This window comes from Ricinus communis, chromosome 5, assembly GCF_019578655.1.
Source record: "Ricinus communis isolate WT05 ecotype wild-type chromosome 5, ASM1957865v1, whole genome shotgun sequence".
NCBI lineage: Eukaryota > Viridiplantae > Streptophyta > Magnoliopsida > Malpighiales > Euphorbiaceae > Ricinus > Ricinus communis.
The window spans coordinates 3,295,250-3,318,704 of NC_063260.1; the positions used below are offsets into that span (position 1 = coordinate 3,295,250).

Consider the following 23,455-nt stretch of genomic DNA (forward strand, 5'->3'; position numbering starts at 1 on the left):
ATCTCATTTCAAAATATATGTATGTCCCAATGACATCCCATATTTTATATTTTATTTTTTTATTAATAAAAATAGGTAAAATATAACTTTAAAAAAATTAAAAATTAAAAATCCTTAAGAGCTATTAAAAATGAAAAATACAACTCTTAAAAAGATTTTAGAATAGAAGAATGAAATGAAAAGTCTATTAAGCTCTCTATAATAAAGCAGAAATATGATCTAACTAGCTAAAATGTTATAAAATGTAACCAATAAAATTAATTGGTGTATTTTATTTTGAAATTTTTCTCTCGGAATAGCAATTTATAATATATATAATATATATTTAAATATTCATTTTACTAATTGCAAAATTCGGAAATTGGTATAGTGGGCCGGGTTTTACCACAAGCAGTCCGGAATTTCACAGAACCCGACCTCCACTACTTGTATCGTTGTCTCCAGAAAGTTGCAGTCTTTAAACCCAAAACCCTCTCTTCCTCTCACTCTATCACTCCGACCAGCCGTCGTCTACCGGGTAAGCCAGTTTACATGTTCAATTTGATAAACTGTAGCGGGCAGCTCTTGTTTTTCCGTTTTATTCTGTAAATCGCGTACTAATATATGTTAAAGAGCACTGCTTTTTTTTTTTTTTTTATATAAAAAAAAATTAATTTGACATTATTCAGAGCTTATTTTCTTTTTCATTTGACTTTTTTTTTTTGCAATGGAATGTATGGAATTTGCATGAGTAAGTTTGGTTTTGTGCTGTTATCTTATAATGATAGTTGTTTTACGCTTCTGTTGTTGAATTGTAGATTGGTTGGAAAATATGATAAAAAGGAGATTCTATAGGCAAGAACATGGGGATAAAGATGAACCATCTTCGAGCTCATCTTCGTCTTCTGATGATGATAATATTTCTGAAGCTGAAGGAGGGGCCACAGAGGAATCAGACGATCATGCTGAAGTTGCAAATGTTAATGAAAATGACGATGAATCATCTGGTTTGTTTCACTCTAATATTTAATGCTTTATGGGTCTTGATTGTTTTCATTTCCAGGTGAAAGTTTTGATTTTTATTTAAGAAGGATATTCTCATTGTTAGGATGCTTGTTTGCGAAAACACTAAAATGTCTCAAAGCTTGTTTGCAAGCTAATTTCACTTATAGTAGCATTGTAGTAGTTTTGCAAATTGATGACATTCTTTTTCATTTTATTTAACTTTTGTTGTTGATATAATTCAGGATATGAGAGTGAGGATAGCTCAGCAGAAGAAATTGGTGTTGACTCATCAGGTACGATTTTACCATTCGGAGATTTTATGTTGAGGTAAAATTTTCTGGAATGTGACTGTGTTTTGGATTATAATTTTTCTTCTATGTTTTTGGAACTAATTTTTTTTTATATCATTTTATTATTTAAGTGGGCTTACAAATCATCTAATCGTTTCGTTTGAAATTGTTTTCTAACAATGCATGGATATCAGCTGTAATATTTGATATGTTGACATCCTTTCGCTAAATATTATGAAAGTTCTCAAATCAGAAAAACTGAATGTGGTTGATGGCACAGTTATTTGTGTGCTTCATAATATAAGCATTTTAATTTGGTATACAGCTTGTTGACACCCGATTTTTCTATCTGGAAGTATCTGGTTCGATTTTGTGGCCTGCAGATTTTTCAATACTTCATCATTGATTCTGCCTAAGTACCGAGTAACATGGTTTTGTAATTTTTAGATATTGCAAGCAAAATGATCAATTTGAAGGAGATTTACTGCATTGTATCACATATATACATCTTCAAGTATTTTCTCATTTCTCCTTATTATAGCTGTCTTGAGCCTGTAGCTTCTACTCATTAGTCACACACTTCATCTATAGATGCTGAAGTATAATAGTATGGTACTTTCTCCAAACTTTCCTTCCTACTGTCCCACCTTTGCGAAATTATTTTTTGTATCATCTTATTGAAAGCATGATGTCGGATTATGTGTTGTATCATTTTACCCACTCTGCAAGTCTTGAGATATTCACTATTTACAGAAGGATACAAGGCCAATATGTCCTGTTTGGTTCGCCCAAATTTAGTGCTAACATAATAATTTGAATTCAAAATGAATACTTTGAATCATTCTGGTGCAATATTTCTCACTTTTGGGATGTCTAATTTCGTGGTTGCCTGGTAATAGGTTTTACAAATGAAGACGGAAGTGACAAGGAAATCCATATTGGTTCTCAGTTATCCAATAAGCATGATGCTTTGGGCAAGAAGGAATTAGAACCAGCAAGTATGGAGGATTTTGTATTAAGATTTAAATCAGTTTATAAGTGTCGGCTTTGCCCTCGAATTGTCTGTTTGACTGAGGAGACTATGAAGACTCACCTAAATTCTAAGGTACGAAGTTGCACGCTTCCACTTCCTTAAAAAGGAAATTTGAACCTCATGTTTACAACTTTCGCTGTAGCAATGCTTTGGATAAAAGGAATCTCTTTGAACTGTAAATAAATGGATCTTACCTAATGCTTCTGTATCTTCTCTCTGCGGAAAAGACGACTGGCCTTATTGTGGATTATGAGGCTTTCAAGGAAAAGCTTCTGGCTATAGTTTATTAGTCTAGTTCCCATGTAGACATCATAGGTATTCCCAACCAAGCAGTTAGGACCAGCTATTTGCTGTCTAACTTGATAAGCATTTGTGGATTGAGCATTGGGTTAGAAAAAAAATCTTACCTCGTTAAGTAGGTGGATGAATATAGGAGATTTGCTCTAATCTTTATGAAGTCTTGAAAGTGCCAAAGAAATTGGTTCAGGGTTTTCTGTCATTATCCATGTGCTGATGTTGTATTCTTGCCCCTCCCTCCCTCCGTCACAACACAGTATTTAGCGGCTTTAATTTCCCCCTGGTGATGAGGCAAATTAGCCCATTTGAATTCGTCAAGTCTTCCTTGAAGAAAATGAATTGATTATGCCTTCCTGTTGTCTTAGGTTTAACCTGTTGGCTCGGCTGGAGGAAATCTAGAGAAAGTAATGCAGTAATAAGTCCTATGTGAGGAGTTATGTAGATTACCACTCATGATACAGGACAGCAAGATCATTAACTTTCTTTCCATAATTTGTGCTATCACTTTCAGCATACTATGATGAGAATGAGATTATCTGGAGTTGGTGTTTGCTTTTCAAGTAGTTGGCTAAATGATTTTCTTTTCATTGTTGTAGAGACATGTTCGATCTGAGAAGTTGCTGAAGGAAAATAGGCTCAAGGCCATGCTCAACAGTGATGGGGAAATTGAGAATCAGGAAACCCCTGCGGAGATGCATGCTCGTGTTATGGCTCTTGCACAGGTTTGTTCATCTTATTTGTGGGTTAACTAATTGAATGGTGGATCTGTAATTAGATATTAATGTAGTTAAATTAATCAAACTTCTCATATAGCATAAAGCAAAAAAGAAAAATAAAGGGCGGCAACGGCAAAAAAAGAGATCAAGAAAGAAGGTATGGACAGTCATTGTTTGACAATCATGTGTTTTGTTGTTCTAGTGATGCTTGAGTCATGTGTTCTGATCCCTTATCGTCAATTGCAGGAAGGGGGAGATGTTTCAAATACAGAGAAAGTGAAGGAACCAATAAAAAAACAAGCCAAGAAAAGGCGTAAAAGTGATGACTGATGAGTGTTATATTCCTGTTTCATGCACTACTGCCCGAAAAAGGGGGGAACCTTGCAATGGTGAAGAAAAAAGTGAAATGTAGTGCTTGCCACCAAGGGCATATTTTGTAGTTTCTGAATCATAGTATGATAAATTCAAAGGTTTCGCTTTTTGCTTTTCTCACAAAGTGTATTTTTGTTTCACTAATTATGAGTATACAATTTTATATTTATGTTTTGAATTTACAATTTGCATTAGGTTTGCTGTTCTCTTTGAACTCAGCTTCTGCTTTGAAGCCCCATTGGCCTCTAGCCAGTATGTGCCTCAGAGTTTGCCATAAATATTCAATATATGTTGATGAGAAGTTGGAATATGTTATTACATAATTAGTTATATGAAAATAGTTACTTTACTCATGAATATAATTTGAGGTGAATGAATGTGTATATAATATCACACTATGTATATGTTGGCAAAAAGCCTAATTACCAAAAGTATAATAGCAGGTGCACTCCATGTAGCTCCTCCTTCACCCAATTCTTATACCAATGGACTCCGAATAATGTAGCTAAGTAGTCTGGCCTAGGTACACATGTATGTCAGACGATGACGCTGGATTTATTAAATAATTTATATTTATTAAAATTGTACTAAATGTTTATTAATTTATATTTATTAAATATATACTGAATGTTTATTATTTAAATGTTAAATGTTTATTGCTTATTAACATGATTTTATTGAAAAAATATATGTATCACAATATAAATATTTATAATATAATTTTAATTTGATTTTTTTTTTATTTAGTAAATGTAAAGACGATTTACGTTAGGTTTATGTTATATATGTCCGTTTGAATGAATTAATGAATATAATTTTTATTGATGATATCTATTACCAAACTAAGAATGTTATGTTTATAAATGATAATTGTTTATGTTAATCACAAAAATATTTCAGTATGTATCACAAATATTGATGAATATTATATATACAAATAAATGAACATTGTAGTACTAGCTAATGAATATTAATATTAACACTGATGAATAATACATAAAACGAACATTAACTGTAATGAATATTAAATACATAGATAATGAATATTTAAATATAATAAAAATTAATTATTATAGAATATTACATTTAATGAACATTATACATGTAAGAAAATGAACATTTTAATACAAAAATGAACGAAAAATATTAATATGTATCTAGATCAATAAATATTTTTTTGACATTGTCATTGTATTTTGACACATGTATTATTGACAAATAGAATTCAAATTTATATATAATTTGTAGTTTTTTATTAGTTTCTTAAATTTTTTATATTACTATACTAATAAAATTTTAAATATAAAAAAATAAGAAAGATAATAAAACATATTTAATTTATTATTATCTTTATAAATATAATAATTATGAAATATTAAAAAATCTATTTAATTATATATAAAATGTTATTTTATATTATTATTTATAATCAAAATAATCACGACATATGTACAATAGACGAGTAAATAACTAGTTTTAATATAATTTGTTTTAAATATAAAAAAAATATATTCAATATAATTTTTATAATATAATTTTAACTTTTATAAAATGATTTTATCATAATTTAAAAAATAAAGAAATAAACTATTTTCTTAATTATAGCAAAATAAAAATTTTATTTAAAAATAAACATATATATCAAAACAAAAATTATAGCATGTTAAAGTAATAAACTATTTTTTTAATTAAATACTAATTTTAATCCTAAAAAATATTAATTATTTTAATATTTGTTTATATAATATAATTAACAAAATTTTCTGATATTATATAATATATTATCAATTGTATTTGTTGAATTATTATTATATATATTAATTTAGTATTTGTTAAAATAATAGCAACAGTCAGTAAAATGGGTGAGTAAAATGCACAAGCATATTAATGGTTATGGTTAATAATTTCGGCAAGCGCTGAATACAACACTAGTTACTGCAATAACAAGACAATGCACCTAAAATGCATCTTTCATATGATCACAAACTTGAGCAATCCAATTAGGATACAAAGGTGTCAAAGTAAGAAAGCAGTTTAAAGACAAAAAAATAGCCAGTTGAACATAGGGTATCCGCCATTACTTCCTGAAAACACAAAAGTTGAAAAAGTAGCTCTCCATCAGGCAAAGGCACCACCTAAAGTGAATATCTTCACATGAACTTCAATGGGACTCTTAGGAGGCCAACAGTAGATTATGATCATAACATTTTAGGATCCCTCTTTGTCAGTAGAATGTTCAGGAGAAGGAGGCAACTGATCTTCATTTTCATCAGTTTCAGGAGGTTGATCTTGAGGAGTCGGTTCCTCGGCACCTTCAGCATTCTCAGGATAGAAATTGATGGGGAACTTAGTGACCCTTGGTTTATCAGACAAAATGTTTCTTTGGATCTTATCAATTAATACTTGAGGTGGAGGTTCCTCCCTTAGCTGCTCATCTTCATAATCATTGTTCACATAGTAGCCAACTCTAACAAACTCTTGACCCAGATAAGAACAGGTCAGCAGAAGCACCGTCACGCCAGTAATATCTTCATCTCGAATCTTTGAAGGATCTGGGGGGTCTGCCTGGAAGCATCCAGCCAAAAGGATATATCAGAAACAATCAAATTCTTTTAGTGCATAAAATAAGGAGTCCTACATGAAGAGTTTACGCATAGGTTTAGCACAAATTACCTGCAAAACAAAACGATAGTTTCCAACATTAACAGGCCCAACAAGTACACTTTCCAAAAGTTGATCATACGTCTCATCTTCAGCAGACCCTACATAAATAAGTTTCCATTCCAAATCTGCATTGAGGTGACAAAACAAATTGTTAGCATCTGACACACATGCTGAATAACAATACAACTAAAATTACATTAGCCTTAACTAGCTGGGGTTGGGTGTGGTGATCAAGGATGACCACTTGCGATTAAGACATCATGAAATATCACAAAAATAATACATTATTATGAATATGGTGCATGACAGCCAAGCAAGGAAAAAGTGGACTCTCATTCATATAAGGCTTGAAGGTGGTTAGAATACTCTCATTTGGCTAGCTGCAGCTCTGTGCAGATAACCATATTGTTAGGTCTAACCTAACCAGCCAGGCAAAGTGCAACAGAGGTGTTTAGTCTACGACTAAATCCTAGTAATCTTCTCAGTACAGGTGATCATGGGAGCTTAGAAGGGCAAACCAGAGGTTAATTTACTATGGATACTAAAGCCCTTGTTAGAGGCACAAAATGAACAAGCTTACTTCCTCACCAATGAGATAAGCCTTTCTATGCTTTTGCAAGATTCAAATGAGACAAGAAGATCCAGAAACAGAAAAGAAGCTCTATATAATTCCTTTTACCAAGTTTCATAATCTGCACCTCAGTACTGTACAAAAACTTTACATGAGCATGCTATACTTACTATTCATCAACAAACTGCTAATCCTGACCGACAACCAGGGGCAGTGTGCCCCAATCAGCAACAGCAAAAGCTACTCTCAGACACAACTCATTAACCTACTTGAAGGAATTAATATGTTTCCATTTGCTTCAAAAATCAGGAATAAAACCTGACAATAGAATGAAAAACTACTTCTGATACTACACATTCACATGAACTTAATCCCAGGAATGTGGAAACTATGCCCATTTTCAGTCCAAGACAATCTGCCCAAACAGATATCAAGATAGAATATGTAATAGGATAAATTTTGAAAAAGCAAGAGTAACTTCCTTGAATCTTCACTGACAACAGCTCATAATTCAACATGACGGAAAAAGACTCAGCATTCATTTATTTCAGAACCTTAACTCTTGACAGCAGAAATATGTATGCTGTTAAAATTTATGTAACTAGAAAAGAGAAACACCTGACACAACCAAAACGTGACTGGAGGCGGCATTCACCAACAAGAAACATAAAATTAGTTTTTAATGAGAGGGAGAAGGGCATATAAAGGCTACTATATCAAAAGATATCTCTGACCTATGGATACAATCAAAGATTCAGTTAATCATGTGGAACAATGATCCATAGTATTCTAAGAATTCCTACGATCAATATACATTTCTAATTACATATTTTGCAACTTTATTTTAGTTAAGTTCTGTTCTTAATATTGCATCATCCCTATAAGCCCTTGTTTTATGATTATAGAAGATAGATGGGCTTAGATAGGCTAAAATGATGATTCAGACAAATTCATGGATGAAAGCTCCAATACTTGGAAAATAATTACGAAGATAAGGAATCCAGCACTACGCTATCCATCAATAATTACGAGTTAAACCATCTTCTCACATGAAAACATTGTTGTCCAAAAATGTATTGAACATTAAAAGAAGCCCATTAGGTTGTAAAAAGTAAGAAAAAGAAAATATTCACATTAAACATGAGAAATCTCATATGGGTGTAAAGAGCTTATTTTCGAATTTTCAAACAAAACAATTGCTTAAACAAATGGAAATCCTCTAGCTAAGCTATGAAGAGATGATAAAAGTTCCATTTAAATCAAAATCACTGATTCTTGTTGTATTTGAGATTACCATAAAAAAGGCTGGATTAAGTTTAAGTTCCAGTCTCCACAATATTAAGGTTTCAATAAAAAGAAAAAAAAAAAAAAACACAATAACATGAAAACAAAGGTAATTATCTCATCAAATTATCCATTCGGTTAATTTAATGTAATGTAAACACAACAACCTCAAACCCCTAAGCCAAACAAGAACAAAGGAAACATTATATGACACATTCAAATGAGCAGTCAGTTCATCAAAATTAAATCAGTACATAGTATATACAAAACTGTTAGATATACTCGTATGTTCCATTCTTTTTTTTTTTTTTTTTATCTAAACTTCCAAACTAACGAATACCCAAAAACATACACAACATGCCCAAAAAAACTAATCAATTGGCTACCATCAAACCTAAACCAAAATATAATACATTCAAAATAAAACAATTACCATCTTTAAGAGGAGTCAAGCACTCATAAGAGATCTCGAACTGAAAAGGGGATAAAAACGGCGCCGGATTGTCCAATACAGTAACATTGGTGATATTAACAGCACTCATTGTATTTTTTAATTTTTTTTTAAGAAAAAATCAAATTAAAACCCTAGAAACCACTAACTTCATCTAAAAACCCTAACAAGCAAAGGGGAAGTATGTAATAAAAACTCTGATAAGTTAAATAGAGAGATACTGGAATTTAAAGATGGTAATTAACGATTATATTGAGAAAAAAAGAAGAGAGGAGTGACTGAAAGAAGGTTTGAAGGATTTGGAAATTGAAGTAAAGAAGAATTGAGAAATGTTAAAATTAAGAAAAAATAAATGTGAGATTTGGGGAAAAATTGGCGGGAGAGTGGGTTTGGGGTCATGAATAAATTGAAAGCGGGAGATTGAATTTTTTTCAGAGACCTAACCTAGGGCTTAGGTGGATTTCCCCCCTTTTTCTTTCTTTTTTTTCTTTTAATAACCAAATGTAAGAACCTGAAAAGTGGCAAGATATGGTTTTTGTGATTTTTTTTTTTTAAAATTATGTTTTATTTTTGGGTATTTTTCGCTATTATTTTCTTAACAAAATATTTGAGTGGTAAAAAATGGAAGGTTCCATTAGGGAGATGGATTTCAATTTGGTCCTCATGACCAAATCAACAATTTTTCTAATTTAGGAATTAAACTAATCAAACAAAAGATTACAAAATAAAAAGAAAAAGCAGCTGTCAAAGATTTAATTTGATGATAATATTATCATAGTTTTCTATTTGAATAAAGATTTAAAAGGATTTTATACACTTGAAAGTGAAAGATAAAATATTAAATTGTCATGCAAATCTTTGTATAAGAATGAATATTAAGGTGAATCACTCCTTTCCTTAAGAATTAAAGAAGAATAGTAAGGTTTCTATTAAAAAAAACAAAAAGAAACAAAGAATTGTAAGATTGTTAAATAATAGAATCATTTGAGACTTGTGCTTAAATAAAAAGTGAGATTAAATTTGAATATTTTGAAGCATGAAGGATTGGGCTTAAATGTTAAAAACCATAAAATTGGCTGTTTTATCAATTATGGGTTGGCAATGGGTTCTTGGGCCTTAATTGACTTTATGTTATCAAGAACAGGGGGAAAGTTAGGTGCTCTTATTTTAAAGAAAGTGTTCTACAGTATTGATGCCCATTTAACTGAATTTTCAATCAGTACATAGCCACTTTCAGAACTGATATTTCATTTCTAACCATTTAGGACTTGATAGTTGCTCTATAGTTTATTTACTTCACTTACTTCTGTTTGCATACATTGCTCTTAAATCATCCAATTATGGTTTATTTACCAAGTAAACTGTACTTTCTGCAGAACAAAGTCCCCCCAGATTCTTGTGCATGATAATCTCAGCTATGTGAAACAGCAACTCTGAAACATTAATATGCATGAACAGTGATTAAGAAAAGATAGGCCAGGGGAGGTGGGGAATGATGTTTCACATGCAAAAAAACTTGGTACATTTCATTGACTTCAAAAATTTAATGTAGAGCACCTTGCTCTGGGTTGCATCATTACACAGCTCCAACAAGATGCAAGAAGTTGGTATCTGACCCAGTATTCCTCTCTACATTAAGAACCTAGAACATCCTTTTTTCTTTTCTTTTTCTCTTTCTTTTTCCACACTTACTATACAAAAACCTTGATACTACAAAAATGGCTTATTTGCAAAATTACAAAGAGCGAGTTTAATTTGTAGCTATTATATCCATCTTCCGTGTTTGAGAATTGAACATGTCTGCAATGTCTTCAGCTGTACTACATTCTTCTGCATTTCTATCTGTCACAGAGCGGATAAATCTTGGAAATCTCATTGAGATGCCACGGGATGGATGAACTAAACCTACAGCAGCCTGATGAACTGGTGAGACTGTAAATTCTGCACCGCGTATTTCCCAAACGACTTCTGGAGAAAACCACTTGTCCGGGACCTCAGCAGTTCGATAGTAGTGTGGCTTTTTTAACAAGATTCGATCTCCAGAAAAATATTCTTTCATCTACAACTCAAATATAAAACCCTATGATTATCATGATGAATGGTTCCACAAACAACACATGGAGTAAAACAGGATGACAGTCTTAAAAGGCACCAAAGAGAATCTACTAGTCTATGTGCCTTTCAGTCATATACTTACAACCTAAGACCGACCAGAATTTTCATGGGACTACTGTAATTCATAAGTTAAAGGCTCATAGGACGCCTCCAGGAAAGGAGGAACGTCCTCTTGATCCCATAGAAATATCATCCTGGGAACCAGAGAATCAAGCTTCCTTTGCCAACATATGACATAAAATAAGCAGCTAATGGGGGTTAAGATGATAAACTGCACCGACACCACCATTCTCGTATTCATTATGGCATATTTAGGAAAAATAAGAGTGTTTATTATCTGGAGAAACCATTTAGAAAGTTACTTCCATAATTCTAAAATCTAATTATTTTATTTGAGTCAGAAAATAATTAGTAGAAAATTGTTTTCGATATGCCAAAGGGTTATTACAATGAAGTACCAAATGAACACTTTCTAAGTACAAGAGAACTATAAAATCAAGTTACCTCAGTGTAAAATGCATCTGAGAACCCAGACATGACACGGCACACACTTTGGAATTCCTCAGTCTCAGGGTTGTAACATGCCATGAGGAATGGACTATACCTGCAATGTAGTATAAGTCAACCCCAATGATGGATAGCAACACTGGTTCTACACATCAGAGGTTCACGTTAAATTATACTGCCTTTGTATTTCTTCGTTTCCATTTACTTTTGGTGGATTTCCAAATGCTAACATATGCCCCTAAAAGAAGGTGTTAACTTGCTCAAGATTTTTCCAATCTCAGCCTCCTTTGTTGACAGATTTAATTTTGGACTGGTGTACAGCTCATTCCTGAGCCGGAGTGAGACTTTGTCTCATACTATTAAATGGAGAAAGAAAAAGAGAGAAATGTACAAGCAAATATAAAAGAGAGCGATTAGTAGTAAACCATAGAACAAATTGAAGGAATGGAACTCAAAAGTTATTACCATCCTGCTTTTCTCCCATTTCCATGCCAAGCACCAATAGGAACTAAATCAAGAGAATCATTCAATTCTTCCACATAATCTCGCTTGACCTGCAAAGGAGACCAAATCTTAGTCCATGTGTGACTCTAATCTTTATTTCTTTCCTCATGCTGTAGAATCAGATTACTATTGTGTCATTAAAAACCTTTAGCCATGTGTCAGTACGTTTTGATGGTGAATATTCTGCATGATCATCTAAAGTTTTCACCATAATTCCTTCACATGAAGAGCGCAATGCATTTTCAAGGAAAGAGTTTATCTTGGTCTCTGTTATGTCATTGGTTAAAGAAGCATCACATGCTTCAACCTGCAAAAGAAAAAAAAATTAACAAATAAAAAGATGACAACTAAATATGTGAACTGATAGATCTTGAGCAGTTACCGTTGTTTCCTTTGCATATTCAAAATAACCCTTCCTCTCATCACCAAACAAATCCTTCAGGTCTGCAGTATTAAAGAAGCAAAACAAGAAAACTTTAAACGTGCCACAGATACAGGAACGGGGATTATCTAGTAAAATTAAAATGCATCATCATCCGGTAAGGCAAGAATTACATTTCCTTCTCTGCCGGAGAGGAAGCTCCAACAGCCTGCAAAATCAAAGCAGTCAGCAGAATAAGTGATAAATGGGCTTGGGTAGAACTCATTTCCAAAAGCTAGCTCAATTGAAGAGGTGCCCAATCCACATATATACACCATAACAGACCAATAAGTAAGCAATGTAGAATAAATACAATTTCTAACAATAAGCAACCAGTTTCAGGGGTAAAACAAAAAAAAAGAAAAGAAAAAGAAAAGCAATGCTGGCCGCAGGGCAGGAGGTGGGGAGGGCAGAGAGGAGGAGAAAATTTAGCTTCACATGGTTACAACTTCAATAATTTCAAAGATAAGGTATTAAATATAGCAAAAAGCACTTCCATAACTGATTCAAGACCCAAAAAATGTAAACTAAAATACTTGAATATTAAAACTGTGTCACAATGGAAGACGGCCTTGATCCTATTCAGGTGTTCAAATGGTATTGGCCAACTCAGCCCACTATTCTTGCTTTAGCCTGACCGCAGGTTGAACCAAATTTTTGGGCCACATTCATCGATAATGTCTGGCAAAGGTAACTAAAAAAGTATGTGGTAAAGCTCCAAAGGATAAATATTTTCCCTACCCTGGCATTGTTGGTTAGGGTGAGTCTTGAAGGGGCATCAACAGAATTATGGTGTTCTTGAAATTTTGGCTATTCTCACTGGTTATTATACACAGACTGACTTACACATGTACATATAGGTACACATATAAAATGCAACCATTAAACAGTAAAATACAGGAGCAACAAGTGATCTCAAATCTCAATGCTACCCTGTGAGAATGTAAGCGGGCATCTATTAGTCTCAAATTGACACCTAAGCTATGTGCATTGACACATAAGACTTAAAATAATACCAAGAAAGGGTTCACGGTAATTACTGTTCTCCATTAGCAAACATGACATCAAAGACAAACACGCAGATCTGGACCTGCACATAGTGCAAACACCAGGGAAAACCCAAAAATCAGAGTAGAAACTATCAGAAGAAAAGAAAATTGACATCATATCACTCTATTAAAAAACAGAGGCGGAAACACATTAAATCAAATGAGACTAATATACAGTAGCAAAACTCGACACCTCAAGTAAAGCATTTCTTCACCAATCCAATTATGGAGCAAGAAATCGGTTAACCCTCACAAAACTCAAAGGTTATGATCTTTGCATCAAATGTGGAAGGTCACTTTTCATGTGCTTGAGGTCATATGAGCAACTGGATTAATCATCTCTCTTTTACAAGCACAAGTTTTGCTGTACAAAGATCATATAATATTTCTTGTCCTCTGTTTAATTTCAATATTTCACACGCCCATGCGCCTAGAGAAGGTTCCAGAACTACAAGGATTGTGGAGGCTAGGAAGTGGGCTACTAATTCATTGGTCTATCAGGGCTTCAGTGAAGTTACACAGATATGCTTTAAATGAATCATCTTTATATAACTGAATTGACCTGGAACTAAAAAGAGACAATTTCTGAGTTGGGGAATACAGCATGAATTGATCATAACAAGAAACAAAGTTATCATTCTCAGAACATATATTCATTTTGGTCAGAAAAGAATATATAAATAAATAAATAACTCAACACACCAGCTAATTAAAATTAAAAAGAAAAACGAATTTACTATAATTTTTTCAGTAAACTTTTCTTTTTAAAAAGAAAATCATAAGCTGTTTTTCTCTTTACAGCTTTGGGGGGCCAGGATGTGCCACCTCTACATGCTTGTTACAGAAACTAATTTCTGTTATATAAAATCCCAAGTCAATTCATTCATCTCCAAAGTTGCTATTTATCATTGCCTCAGATTGGCCAGTTCTAATATCCTATAAACGTCTGAATGCAAAACTTAAAAACGTATCTATTTAACTTTTGTGAAAAAGGAAGGCAGTGGACTTGTTTTATTATGTTGCAGGAGAGTTCTGCACCAACCTTTCCTGAGAGTAAGCTCACCAGGAAAGGCCAATACATAGTCTTCTGAAAATCAATCAGATTAGATACAAGTGCTGCTAAATATAAGCATGATTCCACATGCCCAATTGATTGGTGTTCAATGCTGCATAAGCATCCATATTGCTGTAGTTCTGGAATCCTTCACTACCCATTTCTGCAAACATTTACCAGCACCATTCTACTTGCATTTAGACTTGCCACTATGAAAGAGACCATCAGTTGTCACACAGAGGCACTCAAACCACATGCAATTTGCATCAAGTGTGAAGAATTACACCATCATGCATTTATATGTAATGTACCATGTTATAACTGGTGCACACCTTTATTTTATTCAGTGTGATAGATGAATCTTTGCTCCCTCTTTCCCTTGAAGATAGTTCTTGGAAGGCCATGAGCTTGTGACCATTTTTTCTATCAACTGCAACTACCTGAAACCAAACGTACAGCAAAAATGAATAACAGACTCCCGTCCCATTCAGAAATCATAACTTAGCAAACCAATGCAGCCTAACACCAAGAGTATAAACTGTTCAGATAAGGTAGAGCTTCTGCCACAAGGTATCTAACCTCAGCATCCACTATAAAAGTCACTGCAGTAGGTTTACAAGATTCCTCAATTATATTGATCAAATCAGGAAATCTTGATGTTGTTTCATCCCCATTCCTTGAAAAGACACGAATACTGCCATTTGGTAATTTGTGAATTTGGGCCCTTTGACCATCATATCTGGAATTACATATGGAAACCATATCAATAAGGAATCAAAAGAGTAACAAATAAAGAATAAATAAATTAAATTAAAAATAACAAATTGAAAAAAAGAAAGAAGAGCAGCAGCTTCTGCTGGCAGGCGGTGGCAACTGGGTGAAGGTAATAGTATAAATGAAAAAGGGCAAAAAAAAGAATCAATAATTACATCTACTTTTGCACATACTTCCCATTCCATAGTTAATACTGTTGGTGATTATACAATGTAACAGTAATTAAATTGCACTAGATTTTTTATGCATCCAAACAAACAAAGCAATGAAACATGTAATGCAATCATAATTACTGCTTCGATTATGTCCAGCCAAACATAGGTTAAGGTGATCTGTGAATCTAAGTAAGCTATCTCTTACGCATAATTACACATATCTCCAACCAATTTAATTTTCAGAAATTTCTTTTAATCCTGGAATTAATCAGATGTATTGAGTCTCTTGAAATTATATGCACATAAAATATACTGGCTTCCATTTGCATGATGACATGGCCACAAGACAATTTGTCATGAAATTTGTACTTTGCATGCTGCTCCCAAATATTAGGAGATAAAAGACACGACTTTTGTTAATGGATTGGAAACTGAAGAATAGAACCACATGTTAATTATCAAAGTTAACCCTATTATTAGAAAATCATATTAGATAATCAACTGAGACTTTAAAAGGAAGACATAAAAATCATCTTAAAGATGAAATCAACTTGATGAAAGAGAATCATACTTGTATTCACATGTAAAAGCTTTATCCTGGAAGAGTTTCAGCACTTGAGAAACTCCATTTGTAATTCTACCATACGAAAGCACATAGAATTAGCTAAGGCTTCAGTGGATCCAACTTGTACTGTGCATAATAAGTAACAAGTGAGCATAGAGTCTATACTTTGCAAGCATGGGTTTAATAGGTACTCCTGGCACCATTGACAAACTTGACGACGAAAAATCAATGCCTTTACTTATGAGTGAAGGAATGAGCAAATCCTGTTGTACATAGCAAGGCAAAGATAAAACTCTGATGCATCGAATATACAAGGCAAAAGGTACTTGAGAGCCAAAAACACGCAACCTACCAAATTTGGAAGTATGTTATAAGCTTCAATAACTGCTGCAGAAAGGTACTGAAGAGAAACATGATAATTGATTAGCATCATCTACAGATAAAAGCATGGACGAAGTAACTAACAGTAATACACACAAGTTAAAACTTTTATGTGAATGGAAAACAGTTGACTTTCCATTACTATAAAAATTACTCCAACTTTCTTCTTTTATAACATGCACAAATTACACCAAATTGTTTTCACATTAAACACCTACAACAACGAAGGTGAAAAAAGATAGAATCAACATTTTAACATCAGCGTTTTCTAGGAATAGAAATAAAACCTGAAGTTTCTCCTTCAAACTTTCAGCTTTCTGTTCAGAAGATTTGACCAAGGAATGCATAGCAACTGCTTGGGCCAGTGCAGGTAGAACCGTTTTCATCACTGCTCCAATTCGTAGATTCCTCACCTATTCAGAAATTGCTTTAAATGTATAATACAAATGGCATAGACTTAGCTCAATTCAGGAGTTAGATTCATAGATATGAAAAAAGAAAACTGCATAACTATAATGTGAAACTCAAATTTTACTAGCAATCACTAGCTATAACCTCAAGATGCATGTAGAAAAATATCTGCAAACCTTTTTCTCTTTTATTTTCTTTTCCCTTGTTGCCATTAGAAACAACTCTAGGAAAGAAATACTATACAAGACACAAGAAAATCAATGATATCTTTAGATTCCTTCCAACACAAAAGGAAAATAACAAATTCCCGAAGTCAATGAGGAAAACATAAATCACAAATTAATGATATCTTCAGATTCAAGGCATCCCTGTGGATAACTAATTTATCATATTACTAAGGTAGCTAACTACAAGTATATATGATTAAGTTACCACGCATAAGACGGACTACCAGCTAGATCACCAGAGACTCTTTATTTCTCCATAAGATTTTTAAAATTGACATCAATATCTAACTAGTCAAATTAAAAAAATAGCATGTTCCCCAAAAGCTTTCTCCTTAGGTTACCCAAAAGGAGCGGAAGTTTATAGACACTACTATTGAAACAGCCTAATGCTTATGAAAATACTGCATATGGTAACACAACAGAAAGTTTTGCAGAAAATTTACCAATGTTCTAACAATAAACTTCATCTCCTTTTCCCTACACGATCGCATAAGATTTACAATGAGGCTCTTCTTTCGAACGGTGCTTCCAGCGCCTGTCTGCACACTGACAAATATCATACAACAAAATGAGAATGAGGATAATGAATGCATGACAAGGAGTTGACCAACAAAATACCTAGGTTAAATTTAAATTGCAATTTATGACCTTAAACTAAAAATCAGGAAATGTAAGAAATGGTAAAAGAAAAACTTCTAAAATTATTTTCTAAAAAGTGACTACTCCGGCCACTAAATTGTTTTATGCTCTTGGCCAAAGAAGCCATAAAAATAATTGAATACGTCCCAGCATTATACATGACTGATTTTCTTAACATCAACAGCAAAAAAGAAAAAAAAAATCCTTAGCAATGTTAAGAAACTGCTGGAAGTCCAGCCCGAGTTCTCACAGCCTAAGCCTCAGGATCTATATAGGAGTGGGCCTATAAAATACTCTTAGTACTACACTCTTATAGGATCTATCACTATATTTAAGACTCTTAAAACTTCGGATTACTTTTTTATCAGAGTGTCATAGCATTATAACTAATAAATTTGTAATTCCATCATTGAAAACCAAATTGGACCGTACCTTATCTTCCGGAGCACACAAAATACATCTTTAACAAGAAGGTGAGGAGGAGGGGCAAGTAACGTCTGCGTTTGTCGGAATACTTGAGCAACATCACCTTTTAACCATAACAGATATACTTGTTTAGCAGATTTCCCAGAAATATTATCAGGTAAAGAAGAAAAACAATCATATGGGACAAACAATTAGAAAAAGAAACCCATATGCTCCTACCAAGATCTCCCAAACTATTGTACATGTCCCTTATTTTAGACCGATTTGTCCCACATGCCTCTTCTATTGCTGATGTGACCAAGCTTCCACCGATATTTAGCTCCTGCATCATTAGGACCACATTAGTACAAAATATCTTCTTGTTTTTTGGAGAATACAAACAAATCCTCAACCCCAAAGATATCAAAGCATGTAATACTAGACCAGAGTGATGCCAGTTCCAGCTAGGTAAACTGAATCACATATCATAAATATTTATCCCATCAACTAAACTCAGAAGCATAAACGATCATTCATTGCCAGAAATAACATGCCTTATAATTAATTGAAATAAGTTGCAGCTGCGGCATTAATTTCATGATGTGACTTGGAAGACTAGAAGATTGCTAAATAATGTCTGCACAGCCACACAACAAAAAACCAGCATAAAGTTTAGGGAGCAAAGCGCATTAACTATATTTTCATGATCAGCAGCGATCTTGTTTGTGCACAGATACACAGCAGGTAGCACATCCTCAGGAGACAAGGCTAGCAAACTACAGGATTCAAAACATTGTACACAGCATACCCTATGTCAGTATTAGTACTATATTTGAGTTCCTTATTCAGTGAGAAGGGAAGGAAATTGGAGACACTTGAATTAAAGAGGGTGTGCTCGATAAACAAACCTTCTAAACATATTGCACATTATAGAAGTAGCTTTAATCTTTCCCTTTTCAGCCTCAACCAGGTCAAACGTCCTAGCAAGATGGATATATGGAGCAGACTCTCCAACCCTCCAGCATGCTGCATACGCATCTCAGTGTTTAACTTCAGAGCTTAACACTATAACTATGAAAATAAGAATAACAGTAAGTTAATAAGGTTCGTAAATGTAGAAACAGACCATGCTGTATAGGATTGTACTCTTCTGTTGGCAGTGCAACATGAGCTAAGGCCAAATTTTGTGTCAATGATCTCTGCATAGACAGATCAACCATATGTTCCTCCTCCACTAACTTAGTTTTATCCTGGGAAGAAGAGCACTCATTAGTATGATACTGGGGCTCAACCAAATCGCCTGATGCTACCAATCTCTCTATGCCCTCACCAGAATTACCCTCTGGATTACCATAATGCATATCCAGAGCCTTATTTATATCTCCTTTTGTCCTCTCAAGGATGGTGGCAGCATAGCCTCTTGATGCCTCGTTGCCATCAATTATCCGAATAAACTGATCAATCTCCTTGGTGTATGATTGTGTATCATCATTTGGCAATGGGTTTTCATCTACAGGACATTTCTCAGGATTCAACTTAACCATATTACCCTGAGAAACATCAGGCACAAGTTTACTGAAGAAACTTGTAATGGTAGGCTGCTTCCGCCCACCAGATTCAAGTTTCGACTTAGTTTTTACTTTCTTGCTAGGCATAATTTCAGCAATCCTCTTCTTTTTCCCAGGGGACATGCCGCTCTTGATTGAAGGTTTTACATTTGATTTTGATGACTTATAGTTTTGACTTGAAGGAGTACTTAAACTCTCTTGACTCCTCTTAATTAAAATTGGTTTTGAATGTGATTCAGATTCATGGATTGAACCTGTCTGAGATGAAGAGATGGCCGTCCCACAAGCAAAGACTTGTTGATGAAATTCCGTTTCATGCTCATGAAAATTAGAAACTGCATCAACCAAACTTCCTCTTGAGCTACCAATCAAATGTAACATTTGGTCTCGTGTAACCCAAGAAGGCAAACAGTCACTAAGTTCTTGCATCATTTTCTCAGTTTCCTCATCATTTATCGTGGTTAAATTTTGGGAACCAGGTTCTTGCAGGGTAGATGAGGAGTTCAAAACAACACTTGGATCCTTTTTCTCCTGGACCAGGCCCTTATTCAAGTCAGGGACGTCATCCATTTCAACCTTTTCATCACTCTCAGAGGATTCACGATGAAAAACCATCAAAAACTGTTTCTTGTTAGCCATTTCATCAACCAAACCAGCAAAATGTTTCTGCATTTTGACAGCATGTTTACTGTCAAGATTTTCAATATCCACACCAACTGTAGGAATAACGCGCTTAGGTCTCAGGAACTTCACATACTCTCTGAGCTCATCATAATTTGAATGCTCACTATATGGCACAAGATGGATCTCAAATGAATCCTTTGATCTCACTGAGAACTTATTATGCTTCACTTCATAAGTCCACCCAGTAGGCACAAACCCCACAATCCTTGAATACCCTCTTTCCACCATAATCTCCTTCATATTAGCAAAGTTTGGCCGGAAATATGGCCAAGTCTCTCCCAACACATTCCAACCAACAACATGAACATCACTCTGACCCTCATCCTCAGTAAACACCCCACTTTCCCCATATCCCAAAACCCTCAAGACCTCCATTTTCCTCCTATCAACATGAACCTTCCTTCTACACCTCTTAGCAATCTCAATCAAAATCCTCTCCTTTCCAACCACATAAGTTGCAACAAGAAACAACACTCTCTTACTCATTGCTTGAAAGTCACCTCCAATTCTCTCAATAACACTAACAACATAATCAATAGACTCTTGTTGTTTAGGAAAAACAAATTTAGGATTACAATAAGTAGTATCCAGAAAAACGGCGTCACAACCAACAAAGTCGCGTAGAATCCCAACTTCTTTCATTTCCCTAGAATATCTAAAATCACCAGTATGAACATACATTTCAAAAGTACCAGAACTCCTAACTTTAAACAACAGCTGTACCGCGCCAGGGCAGTGATTAGCATCAATTAAAGTAATTTCAGAACCATCAATAATCACAGTATCATTCAAAGGCAATGGATAAACAAACTGAGAGGGAACATTAAGGATACGAGTGACAAGATTGGCGGTTATCTGGGAACAAAAGATCATACCTTGGGACCAATTAGAGGAGAGACCTGAGTAGTGATCGGAGTGGAAATGAGTGAGGAAGTAGGCGGCGGCGGCAGTGGAGAAGCGAAATGCATCGATTAAAAAGCGGGTTTTAGGGATGTGTTTGGAGAGAGGGAGAGAGGGAGGGAGAGGAGGGAATTGACTTGGGAGGGAAAGGGAAAGTGAAGAGAGTGAGGTTTGGTAAAGGGAGAGAGAATTTAGGATTTTGAATGGTGGCCTTTTTGAGGACTGAGAGGTTGATGATTCCATTGTTGTTATCAGAGTAGGAGGAGGAGGAGAAGAGGCATCGTTTGGAGTTTTGTGTTTATATAGAAGGGGGATAGATGATTTGGGCGCCAAAGGAATCGCGGATTACTGACAGTTACATTAGCAAGTCTGTTTGCTTGTTTGTTTGTTTGGTTGCCGAGAGAATGAGGATTCTAAATGCTTAATTTTTCTTTCTCTAATTAGTAATTAATCTTAAATATTTAATTGAAGTTACAACTTCTTATTGGACAGTATTAAATTTAACTGAAACACATTATTTGCCCTTTTCTTTTAACCATCAAACTTAAAATTCATTAATATGAGTGAAAATTCTTGATTGAGATTTTTTTTAGCTCGGTTATGCAAGATAACAACCAATAAGGTGGGAGGACCGCCCCACTCCAATAACAAGTCAGTCAGAAAAAAAAAAAGAAATAATGAGATTAGGGTTAAAATGAATAATTCAAAATTTTATCTTATTTATCTTTTTTTTTTTACATGTGAGAATAAATAAGGATTCTTTAGAGATTTACTTTTTTATTGATTTATTCTTCTTTATTTTTTTATTGGTTTTTTTTATTGTACTGGAGACCTCTTATTAGTTGTAGAGTATGATGTATATCAATGTTTGTCACTTACCTTATATTTTTTTACTTTATCAAGTTGGATCACAGGTTTTCCGATAAATCTCTTGGATTTAGATAATTCATATAGTTGGTAGTGATAGTGACACACATATACTATAGTGGGTCCACTACACCTCATGACTACTCAGTCATCATATATGACTAATCTGATTAATATGGAGACCGATATCTATATTTTAAAATCAATCGAATTTTATGGAGACCGATATCTACCTTTTAAATCCAAGAGAAATAAATATATTATTAATAAAATTTCATTAAAATGAAATATAATATTCAACTATTAAAATTTCTAAAAGTTATTATTCATTATATAAATCTAATAAATGTTTATGAATTACAATTTAGAGATAACTATACTATCTCTACAGAGAGCAGTAGTACCTGCAATATTTGAGCAATCTAAGATTTTGTAACTGCATAAGAAGCACTTTAGCTGCTGAAATAGAATAAGGAATTGTACTATTAACAATAACTCCTTTCTATTCTTCCATATTTACACATTAAAAAGAAAAACAAGCTTCTTCATGAATGACTGCTTCTTAGTACTGATACCGATCTTCCTCATGAGTCATGGATATCTACCGGTTAAAGAAAGAAGGCAAAGAAAAAAAAATAATAAAGAAGCATAATTGGCCCTTCAAGTTTTAAAGTGTAGAATTAGACTCTCTAACTTTGTGATTTGGTAATCGAACTCCTATATTAACAAATCTAATTTAAAAAAAATAATAATAATTTCTTTGGCTAATGACATTAAAAATAATAATGAAATATCAAAACAAAAAACCAAAACATTTCAGTTTTTCTCTTCCTCCATTATTTTCTTTCTCATAATTTTAACAAACTAAATCTAATTTCATCATTATTTCGTTATCTATTTCATCCGTCTTTTCTTCGAATCATATCTCTTATTATTATATTATATATTAATACCTACTATTTATCGACTATAAATTTAACATCCAAAATTGTAATAATGAAAATTAAAAAACAAAACTTGATTGTTGTGGTAGGATAACCTCCGGATAAAGTTTTTTTGACATAATAAAGAATCTTATTTAATGTGGTGCTACATATTTCATTCACACTAACTTCGTTTCGCTATTATCTATTTAAATATAAATGTTAATAAAGACTTAGAAATATAATGGAGAAAAAAATTGTACTTTAGTATTATTCGTCATTTGTACGTTATGCGTATAAATTATTATTATAAAAGCTATAATATAAAACTATTTATAAATTAGTATATAATATAATATTAAATAGTAAATAATCTTACTAATAAAGTATTATTATAATAATAATGAATACATAAAATTAATATACCAATAAAATTTAAAAATATCATATTTTTTTCTATCATTTCTTGTTTTCAATCTTTATAAAAATTTATATTGAATTATTTAAAGTCCACCATAGGTATATATAAAGAGTAACTTATCAATTTCTTATAGAATTAGAAATGTACATGAAATTGTTAAAGAATTGAGATTAAATTAGACTAATCGTTAACTAATTCTATTAGGATTAGGATAAGATTAGTA

The 23,455-nt window shown here is 33.3% G+C and overlaps 3 protein-coding genes across 5 annotated transcripts; 1 reads left to right on the forward strand and 2 right to left on the reverse strand.

Moving 5' to 3' along the window:
• Nucleotides 1-235: 235 nt before the first annotated feature.
• LOC8265015 lies at nt 236-3,886 on the forward strand. The gene is made up of 7 exons (XM_015724705.3): nt 236-517; nt 798-986; nt 1,227-1,277; nt 2,174-2,379; nt 3,201-3,326; nt 3,418-3,477; nt 3,567-3,886. Exons 2-7 carry the CDS (start codon nt 812-814, stop codon nt 3,648-3,650), a joined length of 702 nt encoding a protein of 233 aa, XP_015580191.1. The 5' UTR covers nt 236-517; nt 798-811; the 3' UTR covers nt 3,651-3,886.
• Nucleotides 3,887-5,628: 1,742 nt separating this feature from the next.
• On the reverse strand, nt 5,629-9,276 carry LOC8265014 (probable histone chaperone ASF1A). Its single transcript, XM_002528012.4, has 3 exons — nt 8,645-9,276; nt 6,366-6,481; nt 5,629-6,257 (listed from the first exon to the last, which is right to left on the reverse strand). The coding sequence occupies exons 1-3, from the start codon at nt 8,751-8,753 to the stop codon at nt 5,901-5,903; spliced, it is 582 nt and encodes a 193-aa protein (XP_002528058.2). The 5' UTR covers nt 8,754-9,276; the 3' UTR covers nt 5,629-5,900.
• Nucleotides 9,277-10,167: 891 nt separating this feature from the next.
• Nucleotides 10,168-21,544, reverse strand: LOC8265013 (DNA ligase 6). Of its 3 annotated transcripts, XM_048374109.1 has the most exons (19): nt 18,996-21,473; nt 18,778-18,895; nt 18,564-18,645; nt 18,110-18,212; nt 17,897-17,993; nt 17,269-17,371; nt 16,475-16,600; nt 16,159-16,206; nt 15,972-16,069; nt 15,813-15,878; nt 14,892-15,051; nt 14,645-14,752; nt 13,250-13,299; nt 12,344-12,378; nt 12,171-12,232; nt 11,934-12,095; nt 11,750-11,838; nt 11,282-11,381; nt 10,168-10,721 (listed from the first exon to the last, which is right to left on the reverse strand). In XM_048374109.1, exons 1-19 carry the CDS (start codon nt 21,262-21,264, stop codon nt 10,413-10,415), a joined length of 4,185 nt encoding a protein of 1,394 aa, XP_048230066.1. In that variant the 5' UTR covers nt 21,265-21,473; the 3' UTR covers nt 10,168-10,412. The 3 variants fall into 3 exon arrangements, with proteins under 3 accessions (XP_048230066.1, XP_048230067.1, XP_048230068.1); XM_048374110.1 differs by lacking the exons at nt 10,168-10,721; nt 11,282-11,381; nt 11,750-11,838; nt 13,250-13,299 and having other exon boundaries at nt 11,954-12,095; nt 18,996-21,543; XM_048374111.1 differs by lacking the exons at nt 10,168-10,721; nt 11,282-11,381; nt 11,750-11,838; nt 11,934-12,095; nt 12,171-12,232 and having other exon boundaries at nt 13,226-13,299; nt 18,996-21,544.
• Between the last annotated feature and the right edge of the window lie 1,911 nt (nt 21,545-23,455).